This window comes from Dendropsophus ebraccatus, chromosome 6 (genome assembly GCF_027789765.1).
Source record: "Dendropsophus ebraccatus isolate aDenEbr1 chromosome 6, aDenEbr1.pat, whole genome shotgun sequence".
In the NCBI taxonomy this organism is placed as follows: Eukaryota; Metazoa; Chordata; class Amphibia; order Anura; family Hylidae; genus Dendropsophus; species Dendropsophus ebraccatus.
The window spans coordinates 14,035,322-14,051,929 of NC_091459.1; the positions used below are offsets into that span (position 1 = coordinate 14,035,322).

The 16,608-nt window shown below is 40.6% G+C and overlaps 1 protein-coding gene across 3 annotated transcripts in view; it reads right to left on the bottom strand.

The window, feature by feature from the left end:
• The window catches only part of MYOM2 (myomesin 2), a 230,171-nt gene that overhangs the window by 91,302 nt on the left and 122,261 nt on the right, over positions 1-16,608 (bottom strand). For 2 of the 3 annotated variants that reach the window (XM_069974526.1, XM_069974525.1), the window contains exons 3-6: positions 16,022-16,141; positions 12,111-12,291; positions 5,990-6,147; positions 3,575-3,667 (exon numbers count right to left, since the gene is read on the bottom strand). In XM_069974526.1, coding sequence (XP_069830627.1) covers positions 3,575-3,667; positions 5,990-6,147; positions 12,111-12,291; positions 16,022-16,141 — 552 coding nt within the window. The remainder of the gene's footprint in view (positions 1-3,574; positions 3,668-5,989; positions 6,148-12,110; positions 12,292-16,021; positions 16,142-16,608) is intronic. The other variant, XM_069974527.1, reaches the window with a different exon arrangement.

Genomic DNA, 16,608 nt, shown 5'->3' on the forward strand with positions numbered 1-16,608 from the left:
TCAATATTCTGATTTTTTTAGGGGACAATGTATCAATGCCCTCCCTCCTCTGATATTTAGGTTTATAATCATACCAAATTAGGGTTGATGTCAGCACCCGTCACAGCTGGGCAAATGACACTACACTTGGCACCAGTCTTTAGCATCAGAGAAGTCTACACCTTTAATGACACTGCCTCTTTAATATGTAAAATGCCCCCCCCCCCTTCACCCCCAGTCCCACCAAGTAGGGTCCACTGGGTCTCTGGAAATGCTCTCTCCAGACTCCTAAAGCATGGGAAGTGCTATTACAAATCAGAGATATTCCATTGCGCAATGTTATTAACCTCGCGTACCCCGCATCTACATCCTTTTGGTAACAGGAGACTTTTTATAGATGACCTCACTATTCGAGAGAGACTCTTAGAAAGCAGCTGAGGAACTAGAGCAGGATTTTTATGAATTAGCAGGTTTGCATAGTGCCATCTGCTGGTGGAAGTTTACCCGGGGATTGGGGTGGCTATAGATTCGGACAAATGTGATGTTTTTACAGGTTTCTTAGTGGATATAAGGGGGGAGATTTATCAAACATGGTGTAAAGTGAAACTGGCTCAGTCGCCCCTAGCAACCAATCAGATTCCACCTTTCATTTTCCAGAGTCTGTGAGGGATGAGAGGTGGAATATGACTGGTTGCTAGGGGCGACTGAGCCAGTTTCACTTTACACCATGTTTGATAAATCTCCAACATGGTGTAAAGTGAAACTAGCTCAGTTGCCCCTAGCAACCAATCAGATTCCACCTTTCATTTTCCAAAGAGTCTTTGAGGAATGAAAGGTGGAATCTGATTGGTTGCTAGGGGCAGATGAGCCAGTTTTACTATACACCATGTTTGATAAATCTCCCCCATAGAGTTTACAATTTGGGTCTACACAGGAGCAAATTGGATTTAACTTGCATACATTGGTATAGCTAACATCCACAATCTATGGTCACTGTTGGCCTAGAAAGTCATTCACAAAAATCTGTCATCGTCGACAAGCCTATAAATACAGGCACTCAATGTTCTAAAAATACAAATTTAGTTAGTGTCAGAATAGCCCTCAATAGCCCCATTGAGAGGTGACCAGAAACTGCACACTGCAAAGCTTCCCTCTGGCTTTACACTGCCTTGAAATCTGCTCTCTCCCCCCCCCCCCCCCCACCAAAAAAAAAAAACACCAGCGACCAGATGTCAGTGGACGTTTATGATTGGCCTTACTCACATGAAGTTTTTGGGGTTATGTTTTTCTCCTTTTCCAAAACACAGCATGCTGAGGACGTGGTCTTTTGTTTTGTTTTTTGGGTGGTTTTTTTTTGTTGTTGTTTTTTTTCTTGTTTTTAGCAAACTGTCATTTTTTTCTCCTATAAACTTAAATGGGATTGATCTTGCTGTTTAAAAACGCCATTGCTGTGCGTATGGCATGGCAGTGTGTGAACATAGCCTTTCTGTGTTTTCAATCCACTCTGGGTTTTGGTTGCCAAATACTGACCAAAATACTGAGCAGAAATTACGGTGTGGGAACATAGCCTAAAAATTGAAAAAGGAAACAGACAATCTGCAGGGGATTAAGATGGTGTAAAGTGACCGGAGTCTGTTGAGGCTATGCCAGCTGCTTACAGGGGATCTTAATTGTCTTATTCCTGGATGCCTCTTTGTTCCCAGTCAACCAATTTATATATGACATTCTGCCCAGTCTCCCTTGATCTGTGCCTATGTATAGACCTGATCAAACACCAGTCATTCCCATCACAGCCAGTATGGTGACCAGATACAATGCTTCCTGCCCTAGAAAACCAGTACCTTGATTGCGCATATGCAACTTTTTGATAATTTTTTATTACAATTTTTCTAGATTTGATGCGACCAAAAAGGCCCAAATTTGCGCTTTGGAATTTTTTGGCACTTACGCCATTTACCGTGAGACATCAGAAATGAAATAAATTCAAAGTTTGAGCGATTACGCATACGTCGATACCAAATATGTTTATTTATTTATTTATAAAATGGGAAAAAGGGGGTGATTCAAACTTTTATTAATAAAAAAAAAAACATTTATTAATTTTTTTTTACACACTTACTAGAAGTCCCCCTGGGGTTACAGTTATTCCCCCTGGGGTTAGAGTTGTTCCCCCTGGGGGACTTCTAGTTTCACTGCTCTGATCCCTCATTGAGATCTATGCAGTATGAATATACTGCATAGATCAATGAGATGATAGGCGTTCTATTGCTCTCGGCTGCTGTACGCCCTGTGTCGTTAAGGGGTTAAATTATAAGTCACACAGACTTGGTCTCACTGCTGTGCTGTTGTGCACTTCACCTGACTATATCTAAAGATTAGATGGAGTCTCTGTGCAAGATGTCAATGTATGCAATGTGTAAGATTTACATGGCAGCAATGCCCGAATCCTGGGATATACTGCATGAATGAAGTTATTTTTTATGTTTTTGTATGCGTATGTGTATGCTTTCGTTTAACCTATTTCTAGCTTTTTGCATCACCACTAACATATATGCTTATTATGGTTCTACCGTGTTTCTCCGAAAATAAGACAGTGTCTTATATAAATTTTTGCCCCCAAAGATGCACTAGGTGTTATTTTCCGTGGATGTCTTTTTTTCCATGAAGAAGTATTCAAATGTCACATGCACAGTAGGGACAGAGCGTACGGTATGGCGGCTTCCGGTCACCAGGGGGAGCTCACCACAGCACACTTGTACAGCACAGCAGGGACAGCGTACGGTATGGTGGCAGGCAATGGGATAACGGCAAACTGTGTGCAGCTCTTTTTTAGGGGACAAAGGGGATGGTGGCAGGGGATGGTCCTCTTGATGCCTTGTCTGCACATTTACAAGTGACAGCTGCAGGAGGTAACATAAGGGTTGATGGCAGGTGACAGTCTTCATGTCCTGCATGCAGCTGCTCTGCAACGGACAGTGAAGGCATGCCCTGGTGTCCTGTTCGACGGTCATGCTTCTAAACAAAAACTTTGCTAGGTCTTATTTTCAGGGGAGTCAGAAAAATTCCCGACACTCACTTCTCGTAACTTGCAATTTGGCTTTATTCCATATGGAGGTGCACATAAACAACAGGACGCTTTTCGGCGTGGTCCCCCTTTCTCAACTGCCAAAATGCGTCCTGTTGTTTGTTATGTGCACCTCCATATAGAATAAAGCCTAATTGCAAGTGAGTGCCGAGATCTTTTCTGACTTTGCTGTATACTCTGTCCACGAAGCCCAACGCTCCGACATTTTGTACATACTTACTTTCAGGGGAGGCCTTATATTTAGTAATTCAGCAAAACCTCTTCTTATTTGCAAAGGTACAGAGTAGAGATGTACAGTATATAAAATAAGCTTAGGTTAATGCAGCAGTCTGTTCTTTTTGCTCTAATAAAAAGGCTCTAAGTTATACTTTCTGCCTAAAAAAGCTCCCTTCTTCCCCTCTGTATGTATTCTTCAAGAACAATGACACTAATGCAATACCTATAACATACAGTATACCTTAAGGCCAAAAAAAAAAAATACAGCAAGAATTACCGACAAACATCATTTACCTGTATATTTCCAAGCTATTTACTCCATATTTGCTTTCAATCCTGTACTTTCCTGGTTCACTTGCTGGGCTAATCAAAGTTTCATTCTTATACCTAATGAAAAGAGTGGATTCATTTCAGCAAAGTCAATAGTATCATATTCACAGCCAAGTTAATTTCACGTGGTCTCAGGGTGCATTGACATTGCTCGGCATTCGGTAAGCCGCCTTTGTATTTCATTGCTACAAACAATTTAATTATAGATAATGGTCGGTTTGCGAGAGGCTGTGTCACCTTATAATGCTGATCAAAATGGAATGTAAGGAGAACACTATGGAAGTGTCCGGAGTTTCCAACAGTGCAAAAACAAATTACATGGGAAATTAATTTGGAAAAAGAATATTCAATTTACTCCGAGCTTTTCTATGATTATAGTGGTAGAAATCAAGTAAGGAGTTAGTTACAGCAGTAAATAAAATTTACACCTGACTTCAACTTAAAGTGATATTGTCCTATTGTCAAAGCACCATTTTTAAAGGGAACCAGTCATCATCAAAATGCTACTCGAGCTATCGGCATCATGTTATAGAGCAGAAGGAGCTGAGCGGATTGATATATATCTTTATGGGAAAAGATTCTGTATAACCTGTAATTTATGGATTGAAATCTCTGATGTTTCCGTGCTAAAGAGTCCAGTCTGTAGAGTGACCCCGCCCACTAGACTCCTTATCACAGAATGATCAGGGATTTCAATCATCTGGTTCCAAGGTATACTGAATCTTTTCCCATTGAGATATATATCAATCTGCTCAGTTCTTTCTGTTCTATAACATGATGGTGATAGATCAGATTGCATTGTTTTGATGACAGGTTCCCTTTAAGCTTATATTCTGAACATTTCATATCTTACTGTATAAACAACTTCTTGGTGGTCTCTCCGCTCAAAAATGCATGTTACCAGTGGTGGACAGTGCCATCTGGGTGGGGCTTTACTAGCGTTGTGCCCTATCTCCCAGCCTACATTAACGTTGTAGGCCCCGCCCCCTCCATGACATCATTGTTGATTAGGTGCCGCACCCTGTGTGACATCATTAAAACTGGCCATCTGAAGGAGGATTTAAGTAAGTTCACTGCATGTGGGATAGGGCGAGCCTAGGCCTCAAGGTTGAGCCGTTTGATGAGGTCATGAAGGGGGAGGGGCCTATGCTGTGATGACTTCATGGTGCTCTCTGCTGCCATCTTTGTCTGTGTCACAAACAGAGCAGGTGAGGTTTCTTATGGGGTATACTTCTGCTTTGGACAGTTCCTCATACGGACAGTGGTGGCAGCAGAGAGCACTGTGTCTCACAGAAAAAACTGCAAGGAATATGGCAATTGATAGAAGCTGAACATTGAATAACAATAACTGGAGGTTATTGGGGGCGGCAAATAGGTAGAGGAAACATACGAGTACAAGAGTCCTGTAATCAGAGTTTGTGCTAAGATTTGGGGAAGGGATGGCAGGGGAAGAGGGGATGGCAGGGGTGTCAAACTCAGGCCCTACAGCTGTTACAAAACTACAATTCCCATCATGCCTGGACAGCCAAAGCTTTAGCTGGAGCTGGAGGGCCTGAGTTTAACACCTGTAATCTAAGTGACTTGTGCGGTAGTAGAAGTGTTTTGCCTGGTACATCTGTGTCTGAGCTTTTGGGAGCAGGGGTGGTGCTTATCTTATAATTCCACCATGGTGACCAGGTTTTTAGGAAGGCATCATGTTTCCTATCAGCCCAGTTAGTTTCCTGAGTCTGGCCTAATTCATCCATCCACTGGTCTAATGTAGGAAGTACGGAGCCAGTGGAGCAGGATGAGTAGTTTGGCACCCGTAACCATATGGGTGACCAAGTTTCACTGAGATGGTTTAAGACCCAGTGAACATATCTTGGGATTTGTGTATGCATGTGTTAAGAAATGTAAAAAAAACCATGAACATCCCCTAAGTGTTGTTACCAGGAGTTGTGCCCATGTTGCTATATTTGTAGTATATGCATTTGTTAATGGAATAGGGAAAAATGCATACACAAAATAGCTCTCATACCTCTTTATGACGAACTCACTTTAATGAGAGTTAGTAGCTCTTTGACCCACATCGACAGACCCACTAGCCAGCAAACACCCTGCTCTGCACTGACGAGGGGCAACAACCCTGAAACAGCTGTCTATAGATGGGAAATCTTTCCTTTTGCAGAGATGGTTTGGCTTGTCATAAAATCCCCAGTCAATGTTCTAAGACTCCTTGATTGAGTGAGACTTGACTTGAAGGGACATCTCTTTGCCCAAGAGGTGTGAGAGCTATTTTGCATATCCTTTCTTCCCAGAATTCTCAATGGAGCAGCGATGAGAATTGAGAGTTAGTACCCCTTTGACCTTAGTTGGATAGGATAATCTTCTCTTACTCACCACTGTACAAGAGGTGTCGGGAATCCTTGGACAGTAAAGAAAAGCTTCACAGGCATGCCTTCCCAAACAGTATGTGATCTGAGACGGACCAATATATCTGGGGCACGGCTTACACATTCTTCGTGGATTTGCCTCTGTAATGCCAATTTTTCCTCGACCTGATAAAAGAAACAGGGTAAAGCTGTTATTAACCAATTATACCTCCGCAAAAGGCGCCTTTATGAATCTTCTTTTTTAATATTATTTATTTGTTTGTTATTTATTTATTTTGCTATGGTATGGTTTTTATTATTTATTTATTTTTAATTTTTTTTTGCTTTTTTATTATTTATTTATTTTGCTATGGTATCTTTTCTTATTTATTTATTCATTTATTTTACTATAGTGTCTATTTTATTTACTTATTTATTTTGCTATGGTATCTTTTTATTTATTTATTCATTCATATTTATTTATTATTTATTTTAAGGGTTTTTTATATGTTTTTTTAATATTATTATTATTGTTATTTATTTATTTTGCTATGGTATCTTTTTTGGAAAGTATGGCGAATGGCAGTAAGAAGGCTCAAGTGATGAGCCCTATTTTTCTGCTTCATGGATGAGAAATGTAACCCATAAGCCATCTCGATACTGTTGGCCAGCTAAGAGGTATCAGAGAGAGGCCATGTACACCGCTTGAATATGCTGCGGAAGGTGAGAGATTCCAGTCCCAATCATCCCAGAGAATGCTGTAAGATTTTTAAGGTGACCTTATTTGAAATATTTTCCCATTAAAGTCGATCTCTGGCCAAATGTTTATAACATCATTGGCAGAAGATATACGCTGTGAACTACTTCTTCCCTGAAGTGTCTCCAATTTCTGAATCCGGGGAGCTTGGTTAATCTGTGTCCGCCACTTTATCTGAAACCCGGCCAAGCTCTTCACGCAGAAACCGGTACCCTCCGTAATTAGAATACTAAGTGAATGTTTTAAGATGCTTGGAATATTATAAATACAAGGAGAATGTGTCGTACATGCTGCGCTTTACTGATTCAGAAACAGGGCTGCACATTCTACAGGAAATTCCACAGGCAGCCGTCTATACTTATCTAAGTATAGTGTAATCTTATATATATTTTATTGCTAGGATATTATCAAACACTTATATTTTCTATCCACAGTACCCTAACCCTCATTCCACTTTGTGACTTTAAAGGGGTTGTCCAGGGAAAATCTTTTTCTTTTAAATCAACTGGTGTCAGAAAGGTATATAGATTTGTAATTTACTTCTATTAAAAAATATCAAGTATTCCCATACTTATCAGCTGCTGTATGTCATGCAGGAAATGTTCAGTCAGACACTGTGCTCTCTGCTGACAGCTCTGGTCGAGACAGGAACTGTCTTGTTTTTCAGTGAATCCCCATAGAAAACCTCTCCTGCTCTGGACAGTTCCTGTCTCAGCCAGAGATGTCAGCAGAGAGCAGTGTGTCAGACTGAAAATAAAACAACATTTCCTGCAGGACATACTGTATACTGTAGACGCTAATAAGTATGAGAAGACTTGAGTTTTTTTTTAATAGCAGTAAATTACAAATCTATATAACTTTCGGACACCAGTTGATTTGAAAGAAAAATATTTAAGCTGGACAACCCCTTTAATTCTTCTTTTCCAGATTTCCAGATTTTCTCTATTTAGTATAGTAATAGTATAGTATAGCATAGTAATAGTATAGTATCGTCATAGTAATAGTATAGTATAATATAGTTATAGTATTGTAAAGTTAAGGCCCTATTACACCAATCGATTATCGGCCGTTGGTGTTATAGGTAGTGTTAAAAGGCAATGATCCACCAACATGCATAATCTTTCTTTAAACATAATGAATTTTTTTAACAATAACAACAGTCACAGCAGAGTGCCACTATCCCCTATGGGTTCCCCGGACGATCTTTAGATCTGTAGCCCCCCTTATAGCTCCCTACGGCCCTCCCCGCTCTTACCTGCTCACTGTCAGTTATAGCACCAGCAGCGAGTGGGGAACAAGGAGCAATCGGACAGGTCAGAGCTTGCTTTCTCCTGATTGGCCTGTGTAATAGGGCCTTACTTGTGGGACATTTACTAAGGAGTCTAATGTGTGCGACTAAAGAGTCTCATGTGGGTTGCTGTTTATTTTATTCCAATATGTTGTGCGGAACGGAGGGGGGGGGGCGGACTCTGGGTTCGCTGAATTTATGGTTTTTTGCACAGAAAAATTACACTGGTGCGCAAAGAATTTATGAAGGGGCAGTGCGCCTCTACATAATACTTCAGATGGTTGACACTGCGGGACGCCAGACTTAATCAATGTCCCCCATAGTTTGCAGCTCCACCAGCATACCAGCCCTCTGTGCAGCAGGAAAAAGTAGTTTTGTTGTGGCACGTGAGGCTGGAAGAGGGGCGGCAACCGTGACTAGTCCCGGCTCTCTGCCTGTCGGCGCGCTCTGTGGGGATGATCGACAGGCAGAGAGACCCTAATGGGTCTCTCTGCCTGTGCCAGAGCCATGACTAGTCATGGCGGCTCTCTGGCCGCATGACTAGTTGCCACACTTTTAGGAGTATCTCCGCTCATCCTGCCCATTTTCTGATTTAATGAGGAGAGAAGAAGGGTTATTGTAATGTGCTAACAGGCACCATGATGGTTCTTCTTTAACAGAACACAAAGGTTATGAAGAACACCTGTTTCTTTAAAAAAAAAAACTGCAAGGAATCTGGCACTCAGATTCTAAAAAGCTAATTTTAGAAAAAAGCTCTAAATGCAGTAGTGCTATATATGAGCAAAGTGGAAGACCCACACAATGGGGAAGATAAACAGAACTAACTGCCTAAATAGCCTAGTGCGATGTGTGCCAAAACCCTGGCTTTATGAAGCAGTGGGTATTAGGAAATGGGGCATGGTCTAAGGTGCCAAAAAAGTGCCCCTTTTTGGCATAAAACTAAGCTATCTAATAGAAGTTGCAAACTTAGACCAGCCAGCCCTAAAACCAGATTTTCTTATCTTTTTAAAGGGGGTCATTGGGAGATTTTTTTCTAATTATTATTATTATTATTTTATTATTATTATTATTAATTAATTAATTTATTTATTTTATTTTTTCAAATGAACTGGTGTCAGAAAGTTCTATATATTTCTAATTTACATCTATTTAAAAATCTATCAGCTGCTGTATGCCCTGCAGGAAATGGTGTTTTCTTTCCAGTTTGACACAGTGCTCTCCTGCTCTGGACAGTTCCTGACATGGACAGAGGGGGCAGCATAGATCACTGTGTCAGACTGGAGAGAATACACCACTTCCTGCAGGTCATACAGCAGTTGATAAGTACTGGAAGACTTGGGATTTTTAAATAGAAGTAAGTTGCAAATCTGTATAACCTTCTAACACTAGTTAATCTGAAGAAAAAAAAATTATCCCCTTTAAGGCACAGAAATATAAGAAAATGGAAGTTAATCTGCATTTCAAATTTATCTGTACTTAGGGGTACTCCGGGCTATGTGTTTTTTCAGTGTATGGCCGGGGAGGGGGTGGATATAGAAGCCGCCGGTCCCTTACCTCACTTATGTCTCAAGGCAGCTTAGCCACTCAGCGGTTGTAGTGGAGTCCCGCCTTGGCCTCTGAATGGCTGAGCTGCCTTGAGACGTCACGTCTCAAGCTGCAGCTCAGACCAGGAATCGACAGCCACACGGGAGAACATGTTGGTGCAATCCGGGACCTGGCGCTGGAACCGGGGAGGTAAGTGATCGTCGGCTTCTATATCCACCCCCTCCCCGGCCGTACACTGTAAATACAAATAGCCTGGAGTACCGCTTTAAGGAGAGATAGAGGGAAAGTAACAGGAACAAGAAATATTGTGCCCCAAACAGTACAGTACTACTAATAAAATAATAGGTACCGTATTTTCCGACATATAAGACGACTTTTAAACCCCAAAAATCTTGTCAGAAGTCGGGGGTCGTCTTATATGGTCGCCCCATACGGTGGGGGGGCTCAGAAATGGCCCGCATCACCACCGTATGGGGCAACCATTTAAAAAAAAAAAACAGTTAACTCAACCGGGCCTGTTCCCGACCTCGCCGCCTCTTCTCCTCTGCTCCCATTGCTGGCGCAGCCAGGGTGACGTACACTGACTGCGCCGGGGATGCCCGAAGGTCTCCCGAGCAGCCGAGCGTCTAATCGGAGATGCTCGGCTGCTAGGAAGAGCTTCAGAAGAATGACAGAGGCTTCGGGAGGCTCCGGAAGTACCCATAGCCTCTGTCATTCTTCTGAAGCTCTCCCGAGCAGCCGAGCATCTCCGATTAGACGCTCGCCAGCTGGGGAGAGTTTCGGGCATCCCCGGCGCAGGCAGTGTACGTCACACTGGCTCCTCCAGCAACGGGAGTGGAGGAGAAGACGCACGGAGGCCGGGACCGGGCCCGGGTGAGTTAACTGTTTGTTTTTTTTATTAGTTTAGCTGCAGTTAACCCCTGCTGCGGTCAGGCAGGGGTTAACATTTTTCGGCGTATAAGGCGAATCCCTGACAATCTGATTAAAAGTCAGGGGTCGTCTTATACGCCCAGTCGTCTTATACGCCGGACAATACGGTAGTAAGATGCACTATATTTTCTGGCACATTCCTATGTCTACGTTGCCATTTTTGAGTCCCACTTTGCTTCTCATTTTGGTTAGGGCCCCGTTTATGATGATTATCGTTTCAAAATTCACCATAACAATCAAAAATGAGCGATTATCTGTCCCTGTAATAACACCCAGCGATCAAACGACGAGCGAGAAATCGTTCAGTTTTGTTATGTTATTCAATCGTTATAATGTTCGAATTTAAACAATAGTCGTTCCGTGCAAAAAAATGTGTGTTAATAAGCGTTCATTTACATCTGGCCCCTAAAATTTATCATTCGCTAATCGTTCGCTGTAATTCCGCATTCATTCACTAATCGTTCTCTGTAATTCCAAATTGTTCCTTCTTTTGCTGGGATCAGATGGAGCAAACAATCGTAGTAACAATCGTTACTAATGACTATCGTTCTCTGTAATATGGTGAAGGGTTTCAGACAATATACAATCTCATTTGCTATCGTTAATCGCTAATTGTTAAAAATGGCTTACTCTCATAGGATGATTTTTAACGATTATCGATAAACCATTGCAAATGAGATTGTTAATTGTCAATCTGAAACCCTTCACCATATTACCCAGATCGATAGTTATAATGCTACGTTTACAGTACACGGAACGATAATGCTGTGTTTACACGTAACGATTATCGTGCGAATTTGCGCGATAATGATCGAATTCAAACGTGTAAACACAGCGAATGATCAAACGACGAGTGAGAAATCATTCATTTTGATCTTTGAACATGTTCTCAAATTGTTGTTGATCGTTCGCAAAAAATTCGCAGATCGTTCCGTGTGAACAGTCGTTCGCCGATTTAACCAATGTGTGAGATAGGCTTTAGCGATCGCAAAAAGAATTTTCCATCCGATATTTTGTACCATCTAAACGCTGATAGTTAGGAAAAAAAACGTTACTCTGACATCGTTAATTGTACTATCGGCCCAATTATCATTTCGTGTAAACGCAGCATAATTCGCCCAATCGTACGTTTAACGATGTCGGAGTAACGTTTTTTTTTTTCCATAACGATCAGCGTTTAGACAGTACGATATATCGTACGGAAATTCATTTTGCGATCGTTTTGTGATCGCTTAAAGCCTATCTCACACATTGGTTTAACAAAGATTTTAGAGTCAGACCTAAATGAACGATAAATGACACACAAACGATTTTTCGACCATTGCCTGCAATTACACGGAACGATTATGGTTTAAATACGGACGATATAACGATTTTTAGCATGGTTATAGTCCCCTGTAATAGGGCCCTGAGGGTATGATTTCCACTCTGTTGTTCACACGGCGGAATTTATGCGCGGAATGTTCCGTCGCCGATTCGCCTTCCCCCCAAATAATTAACATGTTAAATCTTTATGCAGATCCTACTAGAGAAAGACTGCTCGATAAGGAGCGGATAAGTGAAGTGTCTTATATGGCTATACCTTAACATCGCTCTACACTGTTGTGTCTGTATTCTTTGCTTCCTTACCAGCCTTTGAATAGAAACTTTATCGATCTGCTCTCTTGCCAAGGCCCGGGCAATGCGGATGTCTTCTTCCAGGAAGGCCAGCTCGGTGCTATAGTGAGCGCTCCGGTCATAGCTTCTATGCTGGCGGGAACTCTGTTCTGTGTGCTGCTCAGCGTGGTGCTCATAATGTTGCTCCTGCGTTCTGCATTATGGAACAAGCAATGATTATAAAAAAGAATACTAAAAGAATACGATATGATCCTTGATATTTCACAGAAGGTTCATTAAATTCCTACTTCCACATGTTTTGCAGTCCATGCTTTGAAGAAGACATTTATTGCACACAAGAACAGAAGACAACACAGATGCTACACGGAGTAGACTAATAGATAATAGATAGATAGATAGATAGATAGATAGATAGATAGGAGATAGATAGATAGATAGATAGATAGATAGATAGATAGATAGAAGATAGATAGATAGATAGATAGATAGATAGATAGATAGATAGATAGATGATAGATAGATGATAAATAGATAGGAGATAGATAGATAGATAGATAGATAGATAGATAGATAGATAGATAGATAGAAGATAGATAGGAGATAGATAGATAGATAGATAGATAGATAGATAGATAGATAGATAGGAGATAGATAGATAGATAGGAGATAGATAGATAGATAGATAGATAGATAGATAGATAGATGATAGATAGATAGATAGATAGATAGATAGATAGATAGGAGATAGATAGATAGATAGATAGATAGATAGGAGATAGATAGAAGATAGATAGGAGATAGATAGATAGATAGATAGATAGATAGATAGATAGATAGATAGATAGGAGATAGATAGATAGATAGATAGATAGATAGATAGATAGATAGATAGGAGATAGATAGATAGATAGATAGATAGATAGATAGATAGAAGATAGATAGGAGATAGATAGATAGATAGATAGATAGATAGATAGATAGATAGATATGAGATAGATATGAGATAGATAGATAGGAGATAGATAGATAGATAGATAGATAGATAGATAGATAGATATGAGAGATATAGATAGATAGATAGATAGATAGATAGATAGATAGATAATAGATAGATAGATAGATAGATAGATAGATAGATAGATAGGAGATAGATAGATAGATAGATAGATAGATAGATAGATAGAAGATAGATAGATATATAGATAGATAATAGATTGGAGATAGATAGATAGGAGATAGATAGGAGATAGATAGATAGATAGATAGATAGATAGATAGATAGATAGATAGATAGATAATAGATTGGAGATAGATAGATAGATAGATAGATAGATAGATAGATAGAAGATATAGAGATAGATAGATAGATAGATAGATAGATAGATAGATAGATAGATAGATGATAGATAGATATATAGATAATAGATAGGAGATAGATAGATAGATAGATAGATAGATAGATAGATAGATAGATGAAAAAGTATACAACTGCACACTTACATGTATGTACAGTACACTGACTTTTCACCATGCAATTGTTAATGTATTTACATACAGAGTAACAGATACTCCAATATAAACAAAATAGCACAAAAACTACTCGTGCAGTTTTTGAAATACTCACATAGACAAAGCCGCTATACCAGTGTGGGACACGACGAACAGCTACTCATGTATACCATGCAACATTAAAGGGATTATAACAATATACTATCCACAATACATTAGTACATACAAGATATTCTATTGCATTAGCAATAGATATTTTCCATTAGAACATGAAGGAATAAAGCATGTTGCTTTTATTTATTCTTATAAGGAACCTCTCATCATTTTCCCGTTGTCAGAACAACATGACTTCCCAGTGACTTCTCCCTGCCCCCCAGCCTTGACTGATAGATGACCTCTTTGGGTATAGGGAAAAAATCTAATATCAAGAATGCTGGGGGAGGGGGGGGGTCACCCTGATGACACAAGGTTCAGGCAGCATGAAAGATAAGAGGTTCCCTTTAAGAATGAAGCCTCTAACTACAGCAGCGTAGGATGTGAACAGTTACTGAATTGCAAGTTTCCACATGGTTGCACTGATTTTTAATGCGCTCGCTTGAATTTACATGGCTACCAATGGATTAAAGAGAAAATAGATAAACATGAAAAAGAGAGATGAGATGGGGAATATGCAGATTGTAGGGAAGCAAGAAGGTGCAAATGAGATAAATGAAATCCATAGAAACATGACTGACGAACGCTCAGACTGAAGCCCCGGCCTTTCCACTTTACCATCATAAGCAAAATTTAAAAAGATCATTGAAATTTAATTTATTGTAATATAACAAAAAAGAAAAACTGTGACAAATATTCTTCGAAGAAAGGATCCATCACTAAATATACAGTTTAGGAATTCAGATGTCGTAATGGGAACTTATTTAAAGGGATTCTGTCAGTTGCAATTCACATTGCAAACTGCTGTCACTGTAAGGTAACTGGTAGATCAGGGAGACACCTGGTACTTTTCATATATCCGTCTGTGAAGTCCCAACGGCTTGCTTGTCAAAGAGTCAAAGAGGCGGAGAGCTCCCAAGCAAGCCGTTGGGACTCAGCTTCCAGGTGTCAATCATGCAGGGAGGGGGAGGAGAGGAAGCATTCCAGCTTGTAGCTATTCAGGAGTTAGGGAACGCCTCTTTGACTCTTTGTACCAGACAATACAAGCATTTTTAAGGCTTTATCCAAAACTAGCAAAGAGGATTGGACTTTAGGGACATGACTCACTAAAAAAGTGTCCTTTTTGGTTTTTTATTTTTTTATTTTTTTAAAGAGACTCTGTCAGTAGGTCTATGGTGTCCTCTCTCAGAGTAGCATAAACTAGTGGCCGAGAAGCTGAACAGAATGATGTATCACTTGCATTATTCTGTGCAGCTGATCCAGAGATCTCCTCCTAAATAACATAGACAATAAGTAGTCCTCACCGTCATGTGCATGAACTCAGTAGTCCTTGATATTCATGAGAGGCAGAAAGCCACGCCTACCTGCTGCTTATTGGCAGTTATCTATCCATACTGTCTACAGGCAGTCAACTGTCAATCAGCAGCTGGAGGGCGGGGTGAGGGGTGTGGCTAGAATCTTATTCTCCTGCATATTAGGAGAACGGCTAAACAGAATAATGTAAGTAATACACCAATCTGTTCACCATTTCTGTCACTAGTTTATGCTGCCCTCATTTAAGGGGGAATAAACCTAGTGACAGATTCACTTTAAGTCTTTTTTTTTTTTTAAGTTTAAGTCTGGAAACCTTTCTAACTTCTTTAAAGCATAGCTGGCAAAAAATATATAAACAGAGTCTGAATGCCGAGGTTTGCACTAGGGATGGTACGAACCTGCCGAGGTTCAGGTTCGTATGAACCCGAACGCTCGGCATCAGATTCCCGCTGTCTGCCCGCTCCGTGGAGCTGGCGGATACAGCGGGAGGAACACCTGGAAAACTGCGATACAGCCTATGGCTATGGCTGTATCCCAGTTTTCCAGGCGGTCCTCCCGCTGGATCCGCCCGCTGCACGGAGCGGGCAGACAGCGGGAATCATTACCGAGGGTTCGTGTTCGTACGAACCCGAACCGAACTCGGTTCGGACCATCCCTAGTTTGCACCATGAAGGTTTAAAAAAAAAAAATCAATAGTTTTTTTTTTTATTATGATAGAAAATATGATCATTTTCATATGCAGTCAGTTGCTCACAGTGAGCGAGTAGGAACATGCCATTATTACGGCTAGAGCTCACGCATGTTAACATGCTCATGTTACCTGTAAGACGTGATGGGATGTTACGCATCATTATATATTATTAGGTAGCATACTACAGAGAGATATTAATGGGTCATGTTTTAAGCTCGTCTCTAAGTACCCATGCACGGTACACAATGGCATGTACCTTCTCTTAAATGCAGGGACATAGTATTCTTGAACATCTCTATCAGCCCCGCAAATACATTTTACTCGGGAACCGGAGGAAATTGATGAAAGTCTTTGAGTAGAAGCTGAGCTGCTTCTTCTGTAGTGACAGAAAGAGGAGATGATTTTGGACATACGTACCTGTTACTGCTCAGTGACATCATGCCAGCGACTGCATGCCAATCGAGGAAATGCAGCATAATGGCAGATGCGCTTTACAACATACTGGTTGGCAATTCAGAGAGAGAATAAAACAATATGAAATGATCATGAAGTTGGACTTTCCTTTTAAAGGGGTACTTCGGTGAAAAACTTTTTCTTTCAAATCAACTGACCTCTGAAAGTTAATCAAATTTGTAATTTACTTCTTTTTAAAAATATCAAGTCTTCAGGTACTTATCGGCTGCTGTATGTCCTGCAGGAAGTGGTGTTTTTCTGCTGCTCTCTGCTGCCACCTCTGTCCATGTCAGGAACTGTCCAGAGCATAAGCAAACTTGCAAGAGCGAACAAAAAGAACTTTGGACGGTTCCTACAGAGGTGTCAGCAGAGAGCGCTGTGTCAGACTGA